Source organism: Oreochromis niloticus, linkage group LG12, assembly GCF_001858045.2.
Source record: "Oreochromis niloticus isolate F11D_XX linkage group LG12, O_niloticus_UMD_NMBU, whole genome shotgun sequence".
In the NCBI taxonomy this organism is placed as follows: domain Eukaryota; kingdom Metazoa; phylum Chordata; class Actinopteri; order Cichliformes; family Cichlidae; genus Oreochromis; species Oreochromis niloticus.
The window spans coordinates 16,665,818-16,680,269 of NC_031977.2; the positions used below are offsets into that span (position 1 = coordinate 16,665,818).

Sequence of the window (14,452 nt, forward strand, 5' to 3'; positions counted from 1 at the left end):
GCTTCTGACGTCTGCGGCCACACTGCGCTACAAAGCCCAGAAAAACCAGGAGCGGAAACAATGAGAATCAAGCTTATAGACGCCGCATAGGTCCACCGCTGGCAAGTTTTTTGAGGGAAGAGGCTGCTGTTAAGTGCACATCAGTTCATTTCGGATGGCCGGTTTGCGCGAATATCTTTCCACGGTGAAAAAATCTACATAAAAAGACTCATGCAGGGGCACTTTAATACCCCGACATGGCGACGGCAAGAAAAGGGAGAGAGCTTTTTACTATTTTGGAAACTAGCGCGGACACAGAAAGTACAGCGGCGTGCGACAGCCAAGACTCTCCGCTTAACCTTTCGGCCGATGTGAAGTGGTTTGAGATTCCGTACAGAAAGCCAGACTCGGACGAGGAAGACGAACTGCGGGAGGAAGAGGAGGAGGAGGACGGCGGCGGCGAGGGGGAGAATGGATTCACGAGCACAGCAGCAGCCGCGGCGGCGGAGACTGCAGACGCGGCCAGCTTCATCGCAGGAGGAGGCTGCAACATAATTTTAGTCACTGGCAGCAATGGGCTCAAGCACGACGAGGAGGAGTATGCAGAGGACTGCTATTATTCTACCTCCACTAACTGCTCTGACACCACCTCGAACGATTCGGATATTGATTTCTCCGATTTGGAGGAGGAGGAGGAGCGCAGGAGTTTTTTCAGCTTTGAAGATGACTTGGATGAAGACTGCACTTCTCCCGACTTCTGGGGCGAGCCTGACCAGGTAATTTCAATCGAGCCCTTCTCCGCTGTCAGTGGCCCTCAGCACTCGCTGGGGGACGATGCTGACACCCGTGACTATTTCCGGATACTCTTCCCAGATTCTCTTTTTGAACACATGGTAGAACAAACAAACAATTACGCCCTCTATCGGCAAAGGAGGAGCGGAAAATCAGACCCCCACTGGCACCCAACTGATGTTAGAGAGATGAAAGCTTATGTGGGGCTGAATATTCTTATGGGCATCAATCAGCTCCCAGACACCGGCATGTACTGGGCCAGTGATATTTTCATCGGCAATGCGGGCTTTAAAAAGACAATGACGGCGAGGCGCTTTGAGAAACTCACCCAGTATCTCCAGCTGTGCGACCGTGAATCAGAGCCCGTGCGTGGGGAGCGTGGATATGATGGCCTCTTCAAAATCAGGCCTCTCCTTGATGTGGTGGAAAACACCATGTGGGACGCGTACGTGCCCAATCGCTGTTTGACCATAGACAAGTGTGCCATTGTCACCAAGGGACGTTTCTCCCCCACCCAGTACATGTCCTCCAAGCCCCTCAGGAAGGGGCTGACAGTGTGGATGCTGTGTGATTCTCGCTCAGGCTACTGTCATCGAGCCAAGATCTACGTAGGCCGGCCCAGTGAAGACGAGGCAGCAGCCTGCCTCGGTTACAGAGTGGTAACCTCTTTAGTGCGCGGCCTGGAGGGTCAGTACCACCATCTCTTCATGGACAGCTTCTTCACCTCGGTGCCCCTCCTCCAGAGGCTGCTGAGAGACGGGCTGTACGCCTGTGGGCCCACTCAGCCTGGGCGCAAAGGTTACCCAGAGGTCCTCCGCCCACGAAACGTCGGAAAGCTGTCCCAGGGCGAATTCTACCAATGCCAGCGTGGCAACCTGGTTGCTACCGTGACAAGGGATGCCAAGGTGGTCAGCTGCCTGTCCACCAACTCCGCTCCAGGAATTGTGGGCATCAGTCCAGGCCGGCAGCAGCACGAGGCGGACGGGGAGGGTGAGAATGACAGCATGGACAGCTCAGGTTTGTCTTTTGGCGTGCCCCGACCTCTGCCCTTGCTCTTGTACCAGGAGAACATGAGGGGCGTGGACCTGTGCGACCAGCTGAGGGAGTGCTACCAGGTTGGCAGGCCGTGCAAGAAGTGGTGGCGCTACTTCCTGTGGTTCTATGTCAACCTTTGCATCGTCAACGCATACATCATCCTGAGGGAGAGCCGGGGGGGTGCTCCACCAGCGGGCTTCAACGGCAAGCAGTTCACCCAACGTCACTTCCGCGTTCGGCTGGCGCAGCAGCTGATTGGAGACTACCAAGGGGCGAGGGGCATGGAACGGGCAGCACGCAAGAGACACGCAGATTCACCCATAGAGTATGGACATCGCCTAGAGCGCATGTCAGAGCGCTCGCGCCGCTGCAGGAACTGCACCAACAAGGGACTGCGACATGAAAGCGTGTTCGGCTGCAAGATATGCAATGTCCACCTATGCAGGGGAGGGTGCTTCTCTGAGTTTCATAAATAGAAATGAACTGTTTTTGTTTTGTTTTTATATCCTTTGTGTAATCAAACAACTTGTGTCAAGGGATTTTTTTAGAACAGTAAAAACAATTTGTAATTCCAAAGGTTACCACTACAAGTGCACAATATAGTCACACTTTATGTAGAGCTAGTTTTAGTTTTAGGAGTATTATTGCACGTATAATAGAGAAAAATAATCAGAGAAACTGTAGATTATTTGAATTAGTATAGAATGTTTTGGCAACTTGCCTTCTGTAACACTGACAGATTGCCTTGTGTCACTTTTTTATACATTTAAAATATGTTAAGGATTTTATATAAAAAAGAAGAAGAAGAAATCAAACTTTTCTGCACTTACAGAAAAAAAGATCAGAAAATGTTTACAGTGGGAAGTTTATCTTTCTCCTTTTCCAAAATAAAAACTTCATTTTAATGCACTTAACAAACGCACTTCTTTGTTCCTGTGGCCCTGAAAGCATTATTCATATTCTAAGGAGAAACAGTGAAATGTGAGCTTTAATGAACGTGCGCGCCTTTAAAAACAGGTTCAGCTTTGGTTGCCCCCTCTTCCTTCACTCATGAAAATCTGTGTGTGTCTCTGGCCGTTCAAGGGGACGCAGCTTGGAGCAATTAGAGAGTAGAAAAAGCCCCTCAGTAGTCTCCAGCCAATGGACCCAGTGATGCCATTTCTTTCTCCAACCACACTAGAGACACAGAGCCATCTGTGGCCCTATTACACTCAGTCCAAACCCAAAAAGTGGTACTTGTCACTGACACGAATGGAAAATGGAAGAAAGGCAGTGGAGACGCACATTTCTACAGAAGCTTTGTTGATGGATCGATTAGAGCTTGAATCGTGTAAAACAGCTTGTGCACAATTAGTGAAATGAGTGTGCGCAAAATCAAATCTGCTCCCGAAGAAGCGGGGCCGGTTAGATTGAGAAATATTTAGATTTAATATGTATTTACGCCAAAGATTTTCTGCACACTTTGCTGTCTGCTGGCAAGCTAAAAGCCTGTACGTAGGCAGAAATAGGCCGCTTGAGCAGGTCAGACTCCCCGTCTCCTGTGTCTCTCCTTCTGAAGTCTCTCTCCTTCCTTTCTCTCTCTCTCTCTCTCCCCAGGCTCTGCTGTGCCATCCTACACATTCATGCACCCTCCCTTCCTCTTCACTCCTCTCTCTCTCTTTCTCTCTCGCACTCCCTCAGCCGTTCCCCAGCTGGGAGAGGGTTAGTCAACTGGACGCCCATCCCGCTGATCTGCGGGAGCCCCATGGGGAGTTGCCATGGCAACCGTGGCCGATGAAGACAGGGAGTCGCCGGCAGGCTCACATGGTTGTCATGGTACTCGCTCTGGCTACGGAGGTGGGAGGTGCCACAGGCCACACCTCCCTCTACCCTGTCTCCAAAACCCAGGAAAGGCTGCGGCGCGTGTTGAGTGTCTGCCTGTGTATGTGTGTGTGTGTGTGTGTGCGTGTGTGCGTGTGTGTAGAGAGCTGGCTGGCTGACAAGCCTGCACTGTACATGGAGCCAGACTGGTTACCAGGCAGGCTCTGCTACAGAGCAGCCAAGACCATGACTGCAGCCAAAAAACTGAACCAAACTGCTGCCCTATAGAGACGCCTTCATGCAGGTGTTCCCGGAATTAGAGGAATCTGTCACACACTGCACTTCATCATTCCCAACCATACTGACAGCTTGTATGCTGGTTTACTGAAGAACATGGCCTACACTGCTGCTGCTTTTTGCAGATATCTCCATGCAGGCGGGGGAGGCAGAATTAGCTTGATTTGTCTGTGTTTCACCACACTCCAGATTTCTATTGTATTCAACTGTAAACCATTTAGATCCTGTAATTTCCTCCTTCTTTCCAGCTTGCGTTGACATACGTCAACTGTTGCCAGTCTTCCTGTGCCCACATAGTCATTGTACTGTCAAAGTATTACAGTTACTTACAATAATTGATATACTAAAAGCCATTTGTGACATGTTGCATTTTATGTTTCCACTCAAATGTTAATAGACTTCCCAACACACTCAAGTCACACACGCTGACAAGTCAGCTGCAACAGATGTGGGTTGAAATATGATTTTTAATTTTCCAATTACAAAAATAGCAGTGCGGTGGGCAGGCAGGCCAGAACATTAGAATCAGTGCAGGTCACGCTCGTGTTTTTGTATTATTAATGCTGAGATCTTTTCTGTCATTTTTTTTTCCTCTGTTTTGTGGGCTGACTGTGAAATCGTGAAGCCCTGTTTGTGCTGAGTCAGAACCAGACACTGCTCTCTCTCTCCCACTACCTCTCTTTCTCTCCCTGTGGGTAGGTGGGTGTGCTGTATGTGGTCCCGCAATAGTCAGATCTGATGTTTCTAGGATGAATCTCAACCATAAAATGCTCAGCTCTCAACATGTTGTTCCTTCCTAGGCAAGGAAAGATGTCTGAGTCTCTGTCAGGAACATGGGCCTGGTTTCACTTAAGAACCGCTGGTTGGGTAACACATGTTCTGTTAGAATCATGAATGTGCCTTTGTTAAATACTTTCCTCTGTTGCAAAACGAGTCCACGGACAACGACGAGCTTGAGAAACCCTTACCATCTGATTCTCAGCTCCTTCTGAGTCACTGTGTCTCGCCGCTGCTGCGCTCTGTAAATGTTCCACACAAGACTGAGGGAGATTTTGAGATAAGGAATTATGTAATTAAGCAGTTTCTCATATAAGAGAAGGTTTACTCTGTTTGTTTTAAAGGACTAGTTTAGACCAGATCAAAATTCGGATTATTTTATACCACTATGTCAGGAAGAATCTATAAAACTTACTCTACTGTACAAGAACTGTGGTTAGGTACTTAACTTACAATGTATGTCCATTTAATGGTACTTTGTCCTTCACAATTATGCACAGAGATATGTGAAGTTTGTTCTTTTTGATTGGATGGGTGTAGTGGCCTGTTGCCTAACAAAGATTGTATGTTGATAATACAACATATGATTAGTATTTAAAGCAGCAGTTACCAACTTTTTTGAATTGTGACTCTTTTTAAAATCAAGATCTGACTGAGGTGCAGAATTTAATTCAAGTGGTGTAACAGAAGTATTGCACTAACTGTCCAGGAGTTACAGGCTTTTTCGTTTTGTTTTGATTGATTGATCATACTTTATTCATCCCGAGGGAAATTGGATTAAGGCTGCCAGCCATGCCAGCGCCGTCTTGGGGGGTTTTGCATCATTTTCCATTTTCAGAGGCTCAAAAGTAATTGAACAATTGCCTGACATCTGGATTTATGGCCAGTTAGTGCCTTAAGTTAAATTAAACAACCACAGTAAATTTTATAATTTTCAATATGAGGTCTAAGAAATGTCAATGAAAGTAAAGATGGCCATTTTTAGGCTGAAAATAAATCCATCAGAGTGACAACAAAAACTTTAGGAGGGGACAAATGCACAGAAAACACCTAAGTGGATGATAACAGAATTTTTTTCATTGGCCCTGTCCTTGTGTTTTGTGTGCTATAGCATCATAGTACTATTTGCTGGCGTTTTCTTAAGTTCGAGTGCATTTGACCTTTCAGGGCTGCTGTAAAAAAAAAACAAAGAAACCCTTCACAACATCTATCAAAATGCAGAGCCAAAGTCTACAATCAAGAGACACCTTAATGAATGTAAATTCAGAGGGTTTACAGCATAATACTCACCACTAGTTACACTCAGTAACAGAAAGGCCAGATTAGACAGAAAACATCTAAAATAACCTAAAACAGATTAAATCAAAATGATCTTCTACCAGAATGATGGGAAGAGAAAAGAGGAAAGGAGCTCAGCTCATGACCTAAAGCACACCACATCATGCTTGAACATGGTGGAGGCGTGGGAGTGTATAGCTGCCAATGCCAGCTAGCGTTTACTGATGATGTGACTGCTGATGAAAGTAGCAGGGCTATACTCTCGTGACCCAGAGCATATGCAAAAGCAACCCACGAGCTTCTCGAGGCAAAGAAATGGGATATCCCTCAAAGGTCAAGTCAGTCACCTGATCCCAACCCAATAAAGCAGCTTTTCATTTACTGAAGACAAAACTGTAAGCAGAGAGATCCACAGACAAGCAGCAGCTGCCGGCGTCTGCAGTAAAGGCCTAACGGTGGATGTCAAGGCTGTCACTGAATGCACAGGATTTAAAACAAGCATTAAAAATAATCCTGTTAATTAATATTATCTCAGTCTGTCCAGTTACTAAAAAAACGAGGGCTTTGTTAAACAACTTGAATGAAAGTCTGCACTTCAGTCAGATCTTGATTGTTTGATTTAAAATCCCCCGTGATGGTGTACAGAGGTATATTTAATAAACATCCGGCTTTGTTCATAAACTTATGGACCTAACTGCCTAATGAAAATTACAAATCAAAAAAATGTGGAGCTAACTGTGTGTAGTCAAAGACACATTTCCCTCTAAATTAATCTTACTATAAATAAATAAAAATCTCTAATTCCTACTGATCAGTTATGGTTTTCATTTTCCAAGAATGAGTTTTTTCATCAAAATAAATGCAGTTATTAATAAAATAGATTTTAAATTAAGTATTTTTAAAATTTTCATCTAGATTTTTAAATCTATCTTGTGATTATTATTTTATGTATTTATTTATTTTAGATTTTGCTAGTCATATTTTTCCTTCAAGCAAATAATCTGATTAATTCTAGAGGAAGTAGTTCCTGGTGCTGATGCGTGATCTGACAGGTGCTGTTCAGTAGGACAGGAGGAAATATTAAAACCCAAATCCAGGAAATCTTAACTACAACCATGGAACAAAGGCACTCTTATTTCAGTCACTAAACATTTTTGGCCTCTGGTGAAGGTTCAGTTACACTGTTCATCAGTAATGAATATAAAAGTGCACAGGGGTGTATTGAGTTTTTGACATTTGAGTGTGGTTTTAAAGGCATTAAGTTGTGAAATGTGTAAGATTGATCAGCCTCTTATGGTTTGATACCTGCATTACTTTCTTTGGTTGTGGGATACAGTGTTGAAGAATACACACTCTCTCGTTTAGATTTTTGTAGAGAAAAATGTGAAAAAGCCTCAAATTGATCAACTGATGTGGCCCACATCTCCACCTAGTGGACATTTGGGAAGTTGCCCCCTTGAGGTAGTTCAAACATCCACTTATTTAAACACAGTGTTGAGGAGCAGAGTTACTCATGTTTTTATTTTCAGTCCTGATATTCATTTCAAAGAACATGCAAGCCACTTCCTGGTGATCTAACACATCCTTCTAACCAGGAAGCTTTCTAAACCAGATGGATCCCTTTTTCGTCTTTTTCTCATGTGGTTTTGGTAAACCCAGCAGGATGACCAGAGGGAGTTTGATTACAGGCTCTCTTGACAGAGGGACATCAAGGGTAACCTGTACAAATAAAATAAAAATACTTTGATTACTTACATTCTTTTAAAGTTGTTTCTTATTTTGCCTTTAATCAAAATCTACTTCTTCTGCAGACTTGATTGTATAGTGCACTCTGTGTCTCCACCACAGGACCAGTGTTTACTGAAAGCACTGGCTTAAATCTGTTCGAGCGGATGGCATGGAACAGGTTGGACTGCTATGTGACGCTTCATGTGGTCTCATCAGTGTATGGACAAGCCATGAGGAAATCTCCCCTTTCCTCCCTCTCACACTTCCTGTCCCCAGCATGCAGCCACTGTGCGGTGCTGTTATCACCGTGCAAATGTATCTCAAAAAACCTCAGATCTCATTTGACTTATTGTCTCAATGTTACACTGTTTCATCCTAAAATAAGGTATTGTTATTATGTAACCTGGTGTAAGGCCATATCATTATACTGTGTCTTTAAGCACAGTCTGTACCTTGAGTCTGTACTCCAGCTTCATCATGCAGCAGTTGAAGAAGGTAGGAGGGAGCTGCGGAGGGATACTAAGAACTTTGGTGGTGGTCTGACTGGTTTCAGCCGGAACAGGCTCTCCTGTCCCAAACAGGATGTCATTTGTGTGCACTTTCCTCTTTGACTGAGCAACAAAGGTCTGCTTCTCACACAGGTAGAATTTGGGTATTACCGCATGTGCTGAATCATTGAGCACTTCCACAGAGACTCTCATTGCCTCACCTGTGTATGTTTAGAAAAAACCCACATTATTTATGTCTCAGTTAACAAAATTAAAAAAATATATTCTGTGAGACATAAGTTTACCTTGCTTTAATCCCATTTTTTCTGAGGTAACATTCATAGTCACCTTTCCAGAGCCATAAAATGAAATCCTAGTTGCAAGTTGTTGCTCCTAGTATAATAAAAAAAAAAGGCAATGAAATCATTACACATTTAGGAGAGCTGAAGTTAAGCTCAGTCAAAAAAAAAGTTGTTGTTTTTTTTTACCTGAAGTCCAGTGATAATCATTTCTGATTTGGAGGCAAAGGGGAACTCAGACTTGGTCCGAAAAGGAAACTCAGTCTTGGTTTTGTGTACGAGCCAAATCGACTGAGTAAGCTGTGCTCGCAAACTGTATGTGATCCTGCCCCATTTCCCTTCATAAGATGAAGGCATGTCTCTGAAATACCCCAGAGGGAAATGATTTTATTCCAACAGATGGAAAGAAAGTGTTTACATTATATGGATTTATTATAAAGAGATCATGTTAGAGGGGAACACATACACATCTGGAATTACAAAGTTGAATGAATACACATTCCTCCCAGGGCTGATGATTACTGAACCTTAGAAAAAGAAACACTTGATGTTACCTGCATGTTCGTCAGTATTTATAACAGCAATTATATATCTATCAGCTCAGAAACTTTACTGGGACAATACTAACCATCTCCCTTTTTATCTTGAAGAATAATGTGTTCAAAATAAAAGTATTTCTTCTTGTTGCTGTGGGCCACAATATCATCTCCTTCTTTTTCATGCCAAGTTACCTTAGCCTTCCCTTTGGCTTTGACCAAAAAACACTGCACTTTGATTTCCTTGCTGGTCACCACTATCACATTTCCAGAGAGGATGTCCCCGGAGGAGAAGGTGCCTTGTTCGTTCACCTTGTTGAATTCCACAAAGAGATGCTTGACGGTCATTAGAAGGATATATCAAACGGTCTTCTTATGGAGTGAAAGTGAGAGAATCCTCTTTTAGTTGAAATTAAATCCCAACAATTTACTGCAAGCAGGTTTGACTTGATCCGCTGAGATGGAGTCTTTCTTTGACGAATAAGGATGCCAGTAAGGCAGGCGTATTCAGTGGGGCAGTGGACCTTCGTCAGAAGCTGTATCTGCGTCACACAGTATCATGTGATCAAGCCTGCAGGTGTTGCTTTCACAAAGGTAACTCTAGCCAGAAGCCTTGCAAGCTAAATGAATGTCTCCTGTGTCACTGGTAATGGTATCGTATTGTATTACTTAATGATCAAGCTAAGTGATGAAAAATTGGTGTAGAAAATTCAAACAACAGATTTTTGAGGGCAACATGATGTCACTTTTGTGTTGATTTTTATCAAACGACTGTTGTTTTTAATGTTCTAATATGATGTTAAAAGTGAAAGATTTTGAATGTGTTTGAATACTGAAAAAATGTCACAATAAAATTAATTTAATCTTATCCTAACCATAAAAGGTACATAAGATGGAAACTTTGTTTTGAATTAGGTGTTAGAGAGTGAAAGTCTAAAAACAGAGACCAATCCAACTTGTTTAGTGTGTCATACTGCATTTGATATACAGTGTTTAAGCAATAAAACTTAAAAAATGAATAATTAAAGGTTTTAGCACAACTTTGTGTGAATCAGTTTAGTTAAAAAGTGCTGAAATACACTGAATCATTCACCTGACAGCCAAAATGCAGAACTGAAATTCACACAGAAGAACTTGAAAACTAGCTCAACATCTTGAAAATGTACATAAGAAAAACTGTCTAATGACAAAAGAAACTAGCACACATCTGAATTAATATTGAATGTTCATATTCTTTAAATCACAGGAAGACTTGGAATATCTATTTTAAATGTCTAAACTCAAGAATCTCAAATGAAAAAACGGAATATTTTCAGTGTGTGTGTGTGTGTGTGTGTGTGTGTCAGCGAGTGAGTGACATACCAGGTAAAAGAGTTTTAAATCTTTAAGTGTTTTGTGGGTTTTATTTTAATACTAACTGCGGTTTTAGTAGGGAGATAATCTACACAGACTAAACACAGAGACAGTAGATTACGTTAGATCAGTTGAAATGTGGGCGAATTCTCCACAGACAGGTAAATGGTTTCACTTCTAATCATACATAATTTTCCAAGACTGTAACTCTGGTCAAAATACTTTTTGAACCATGAGGGTCCCAAGGACTGTCTGAAATAGTGGGGTCTTTTCTGCTGTTGAAACAAGCTCCTCACTGAAAATATAATGTATCTTAATGGGTCTGTTAGAAGGTACTCCCTACACTTTGATCCACACAGTTCAAAAAGTAAACATCTCAATGCCATCATCATTGAGAGTGATAGTGGGGTACGTCGCATGTGCTCCATAGGGAGGTGGAAGATCTCCACACTGGGGTGGTGTTTGCTGGGGTGCAGTTCCCCAGGCTGGATTTTCTGGGTTCCTAAAAGTGTCAAATCCAATGCCAGCAGAAGCATGTGGTTGTTTCACAACTGCAGGCATGATAACTATAGGAAGTTTGAGCTTTGGATCAATGGAACATTTGATTTTCAGTTGGACCTGTGGAAACAAAAGAACACACGAACAGTATTGTTTAGCTTTGTTGGTTTGTTTCAGTGAATGTAGATGTTGATTCGCATGATTAGGAAGTATTTATATCAGCAGGCCTTTGTTGTTGCCCTGTTTTGTCACTAGAGGGCTCCCGTGCTTTAATCCAAGCTTCTCACTCTTTGTTTTTTTCCATTAGTGTTTGCGCTTGCCTCTTAATGAGTGCTTTTCTTCCTTTATATGGAAGTACTTTAGTTCCTTTGAGTACTTACATCCTTTTTTGTATTTCCTTTTGTCAACGTTAAAGAGAAGAAAAGCAGTTTTCAAAAAATTATTTGTTACAGTTACCTGTGACAGAAAAGAGGTGCCACTTACCAACTAGCAGCCCAAATAAAACAACCAAAATAAAACAAAGACAAGCCATCCAAGCTTCCTACCATTAGTTATATTACTTAAACAGTACTCAAGTACACAAACAAAAGGAAAGCTCTACAAGTTGTTTACCTTCAGCATGTACTCCAGGTTGATGATGTGGCTGTTCAAGATGGAGGGGGGTAGGTCTCTAGGGATGGTGATCACCTTGGTCACAGTTTTTCTGCCAGAAGATGCTTCAACAGCCTCAGCCTTATCCTTAAGGATGCCGTGTGTGTAAACTGTCCTGTTGCCCTGGGCGAAGAAACTGTGTTTCTGATACAGTTTGAATTTGGGCTTCACTGTGCGACTCGAGTTGTTGTTGATTTCAACTGTGACCACGAGAGCTTCGCCTGTAAAGTACAGAAAGTTATCCTGTATAAATCACTGCCAAGCACAGAAAGACATTTCCTTACATCTATATAATATCTCTCTACAGGAGTTCAGGATGCATTTATGCAGTTGGCTAAAGTCGGGTGATCCAGAGGCCAATTTACCTGGGAAAATACCATCAAGAGTCATCCTCCCAAAAAAGCAACAACATAAAACTACATAAAACAAAATCCATCTCAGTGTAACACAGCCATTATGCCATTTTCATCCAAATTCGTATGACACAATGTTTGACTTAATGACTTAATGTTCCTGGCACAAAAGGCGCCAAATGCAACCTTTTTTCTATCTTAAATGATTATTAAAACAATACATCATCAACTTTTTGTCTTTACCTTCCTTGTAAGTCTAGTGTACAGTGGTTGATAACTTAGCTGGCCAAATGTAGCTATTCCACTGTTGCCAAAAACAGCATGTCAGCATCATATAGTTACATACAGCTCAGTTCCTACTCATAAAAACAAAACAGAACAAGCTAAAACAACAACAACAACAACAACTTTTAACTTAGTACTTAATCAGCTTTAAGTTGTTTTCAATAATCAAAGGATCAGTTCCACAGAAACACCCCTCACTGAATCATGCACACTGGTTTCCTGTTTACAAGCACTTTAAGTAGCTGGGAGCTGGGATGAAGCAGTACTTTTAAATGATGTTTCCAAAGGGAAGGAGTCTAAGGAGTAAAAAGCTCTTGACTCAACCAAACTTATAGTCACTTTCCAAAAAATAAAAAATAAAAATAAGGGAGAGGACAGAAACTGAATACTGAAAGGCAGTAAGCCAAGTAAAGATAATTACCTTGCATGTATCCCATCTGAGTGGTATGGACATCTACTGAAACCTTTCCAGAGCCCAAAACAGATTTATCCTTACAAGTATACTGAGGTTCCTAAAAAGCAGACCCCCACGTTATAAAAGTGCTTAAAGGTAATGATCTCTTCTGCTGAACACTATCAATTATGAAATTTAATTGTTGCTCTTTTTTTTTTTTTTAGGATTAATGATTTCTTACCAGAAGTCCAGGAATACCCAAGTCTGCCTTGGACACAAAAGTGAAGTGGGCCTTAGTTTTTCTTGTAATTGATTGTGTGAGCTCTGCTTTCACCTTATGAACAATTTTTCCATGGGCTCCTTTATAGGTTGATGGCAGTATTCTGTAAAATACAATACAAAAACATTCAAATGACACACAAAGAAGCATAATGGAAATCTAAACATCAGATGAGGAAAAGAAGAGGTACCCATCAGGAATCCTGAACGAAAAAGGAAACACGTGCATTCCTTTTTCAATGACTTCAGTGCCTGGAAAAGAAGTAGGTGTTGTTTTGAACAGTGTGTTAAACAAGGAACAGTGTATCACATGTCAGCAACTGTGTTAATTCAATACATCACCATCGTTTCTTGATTTTCTCAAGACATGTTGTTTGATGTCATAATATGTCTCAGTAGCCCAGTAATGGCGGTAATCACCCTCTCCGTAATTCTCAGTCCAGCATACCTTCGCTCTTCCTTGTCCTCTAAAAATCAGCGATTGGATTTTGGTTTCACCAGACACCTCCACAATAATTCTTCCATTAATGATATCTCCATTCGTGAAGGTGTTTTTGCTGTTGATGGCATCGTATTCGATTGAGAATCTTGTAATGGTCATTTTCAGATGGCAAAAAGTGGGATAAAAAAAATCTGTTGCAAAAACCAAGAGAAAATTCAGGCCAGTTGTGCCCAGCACAGCCGCTCTCTGCCAGTTATATCTCCTTTCAAGTATGAAAATGTCGTGAAACCCGTTTTTCTTGTATCATACACTCGCCCAAAGCAGTGCCACTAAAAGGTTTTCAGCTATGGAAACTTAACGGGTTTAACATGAGATTACATTATGACTGATTCGAGACAGTCAAAGCACACACACTCTCTGGATAACCAGCATGCTCTCTTCACAACCACATATTGGGGCAGGGAAAAATACTACCTTGTTTCCTTTATTAATTTTTAATTGTAGGTGTGACTGTCACATGCTGGCTTACTAAGTGCATCACATGATATATTTCGCCACACCTACAGTAAATTTTCCACTTGATGCAGAGTACATGCCATGATGTTTAACCCTTTGAACTCCTAAGCAGAAGTGATGAGAAGTAATCTTAACCATAGACCCTGTTTTTCAGAGAGATGACAAAAGGGACTTTTGGGGGGGAAAGCATGCTGCTGTTCTCACGCCCCCTGATTACCAAGGCTTGGGAGATAAGTTTTCACATATTTTGATAGCAAAAAGTTGGGGGAAGTTCCCCGAAAAGGATTAACAAATTCTTGTTTGGAGGACATTACTATTAAATAAAACAGTAAAAGTATTACTAACAACACTATAATATTCACATTAGGTTTAGAAATAATATTATATGAACGGTATCAACTTTTCCTGGGGAAACACGTTCTAAGTAAGTTTGTGTTAATGACCTATCTTACGAGAAATTTTCAACAGTCTTAATAGTCCAAATTAATCTGGAAACACTGGCAAAACCTAAAAAATACCAGGAAAAAAATGTTGGAGTCAATATTTTGATGGGACCATGAATTGAAAGCAATTAACTCAAAGTAAAAGATGTCGAGTTATGTTTTGTGGTATATCATAAAAAAATTACAAAAATCCAAAGACCACCCTAAAGAGGTTTATTTCGTTAAAAAA

General features: G+C 41.7%; 2 protein-coding genes across 2 annotated transcripts; one reads left to right on the forward strand and one right to left on the reverse strand.

Annotated features, from left to right (window-relative positions):
* The first annotated feature begins 236 nt into the window (after positions 1-236).
* LOC106096593 (piggyBac transposable element-derived protein 4-like) lies at positions 237-2,282 on the forward strand. Its single transcript, XM_013264603.1, has one exon. The coding sequence runs from the start codon at positions 237-239 to the stop codon at positions 2,280-2,282; it is 2,046 nt and encodes a 681-aa protein (XP_013120057.1).
* Positions 2,283-6,971: 4,689 nt separating this feature from the next.
* LOC102081075 (arrestin domain-containing protein 3-like) lies at positions 6,972-13,679 on the reverse strand. The gene is made up of 11 exons (XM_019366082.2): positions 13,165-13,679; positions 13,014-13,074; positions 12,785-12,926; positions 12,571-12,661; positions 11,473-11,732; positions 9,102-10,980; positions 8,940-9,000; positions 8,663-8,834; positions 8,480-8,567; positions 8,139-8,395; positions 6,972-7,677 (listed from the first exon to the last, which is right to left on the reverse strand). Exons 1-6 carry the CDS (start codon positions 13,421-13,423, stop codon positions 10,723-10,725), a joined length of 1,071 nt encoding a protein of 356 aa, XP_019221627.1. The 5' UTR covers positions 13,424-13,679; the 3' UTR covers positions 6,972-7,677; positions 8,139-8,395; positions 8,480-8,567; positions 8,663-8,834; positions 8,940-9,000; positions 9,102-10,722.
* Between the last annotated feature and the right edge of the window lie 773 nt (positions 13,680-14,452).

Bases quoted from the DNA above. Each gene is read 5' to 3' on its own strand.
- LOC106096593 (XM_013264603.1), top strand. From the start codon at position 237: ATGGCGACGGCAAGAAAAGGGAGAGAGCTTTTTACTATTTTGGAAACT.
- LOC102081075 (XM_019366082.2), bottom strand. From the start codon at position 13,423: ATGACCATTACAAGATTCTCAATCGAATACGATGCCATCAACAGCAAA. The intron at 13,075-13,164 runs GTGATGTATTGA...CTTCTTTTCCAG, and splicing joins GAGAAAATCAAGAAACGATG to GCACTGAAGTCATTGAAAAA. The intron at 11,733-12,570 runs GTAATTATCTTT...TGTACTTTACAG, and splicing joins TCAGATGGGATACATGCAAG to GCGAAGCTCTCGTGGTCACA.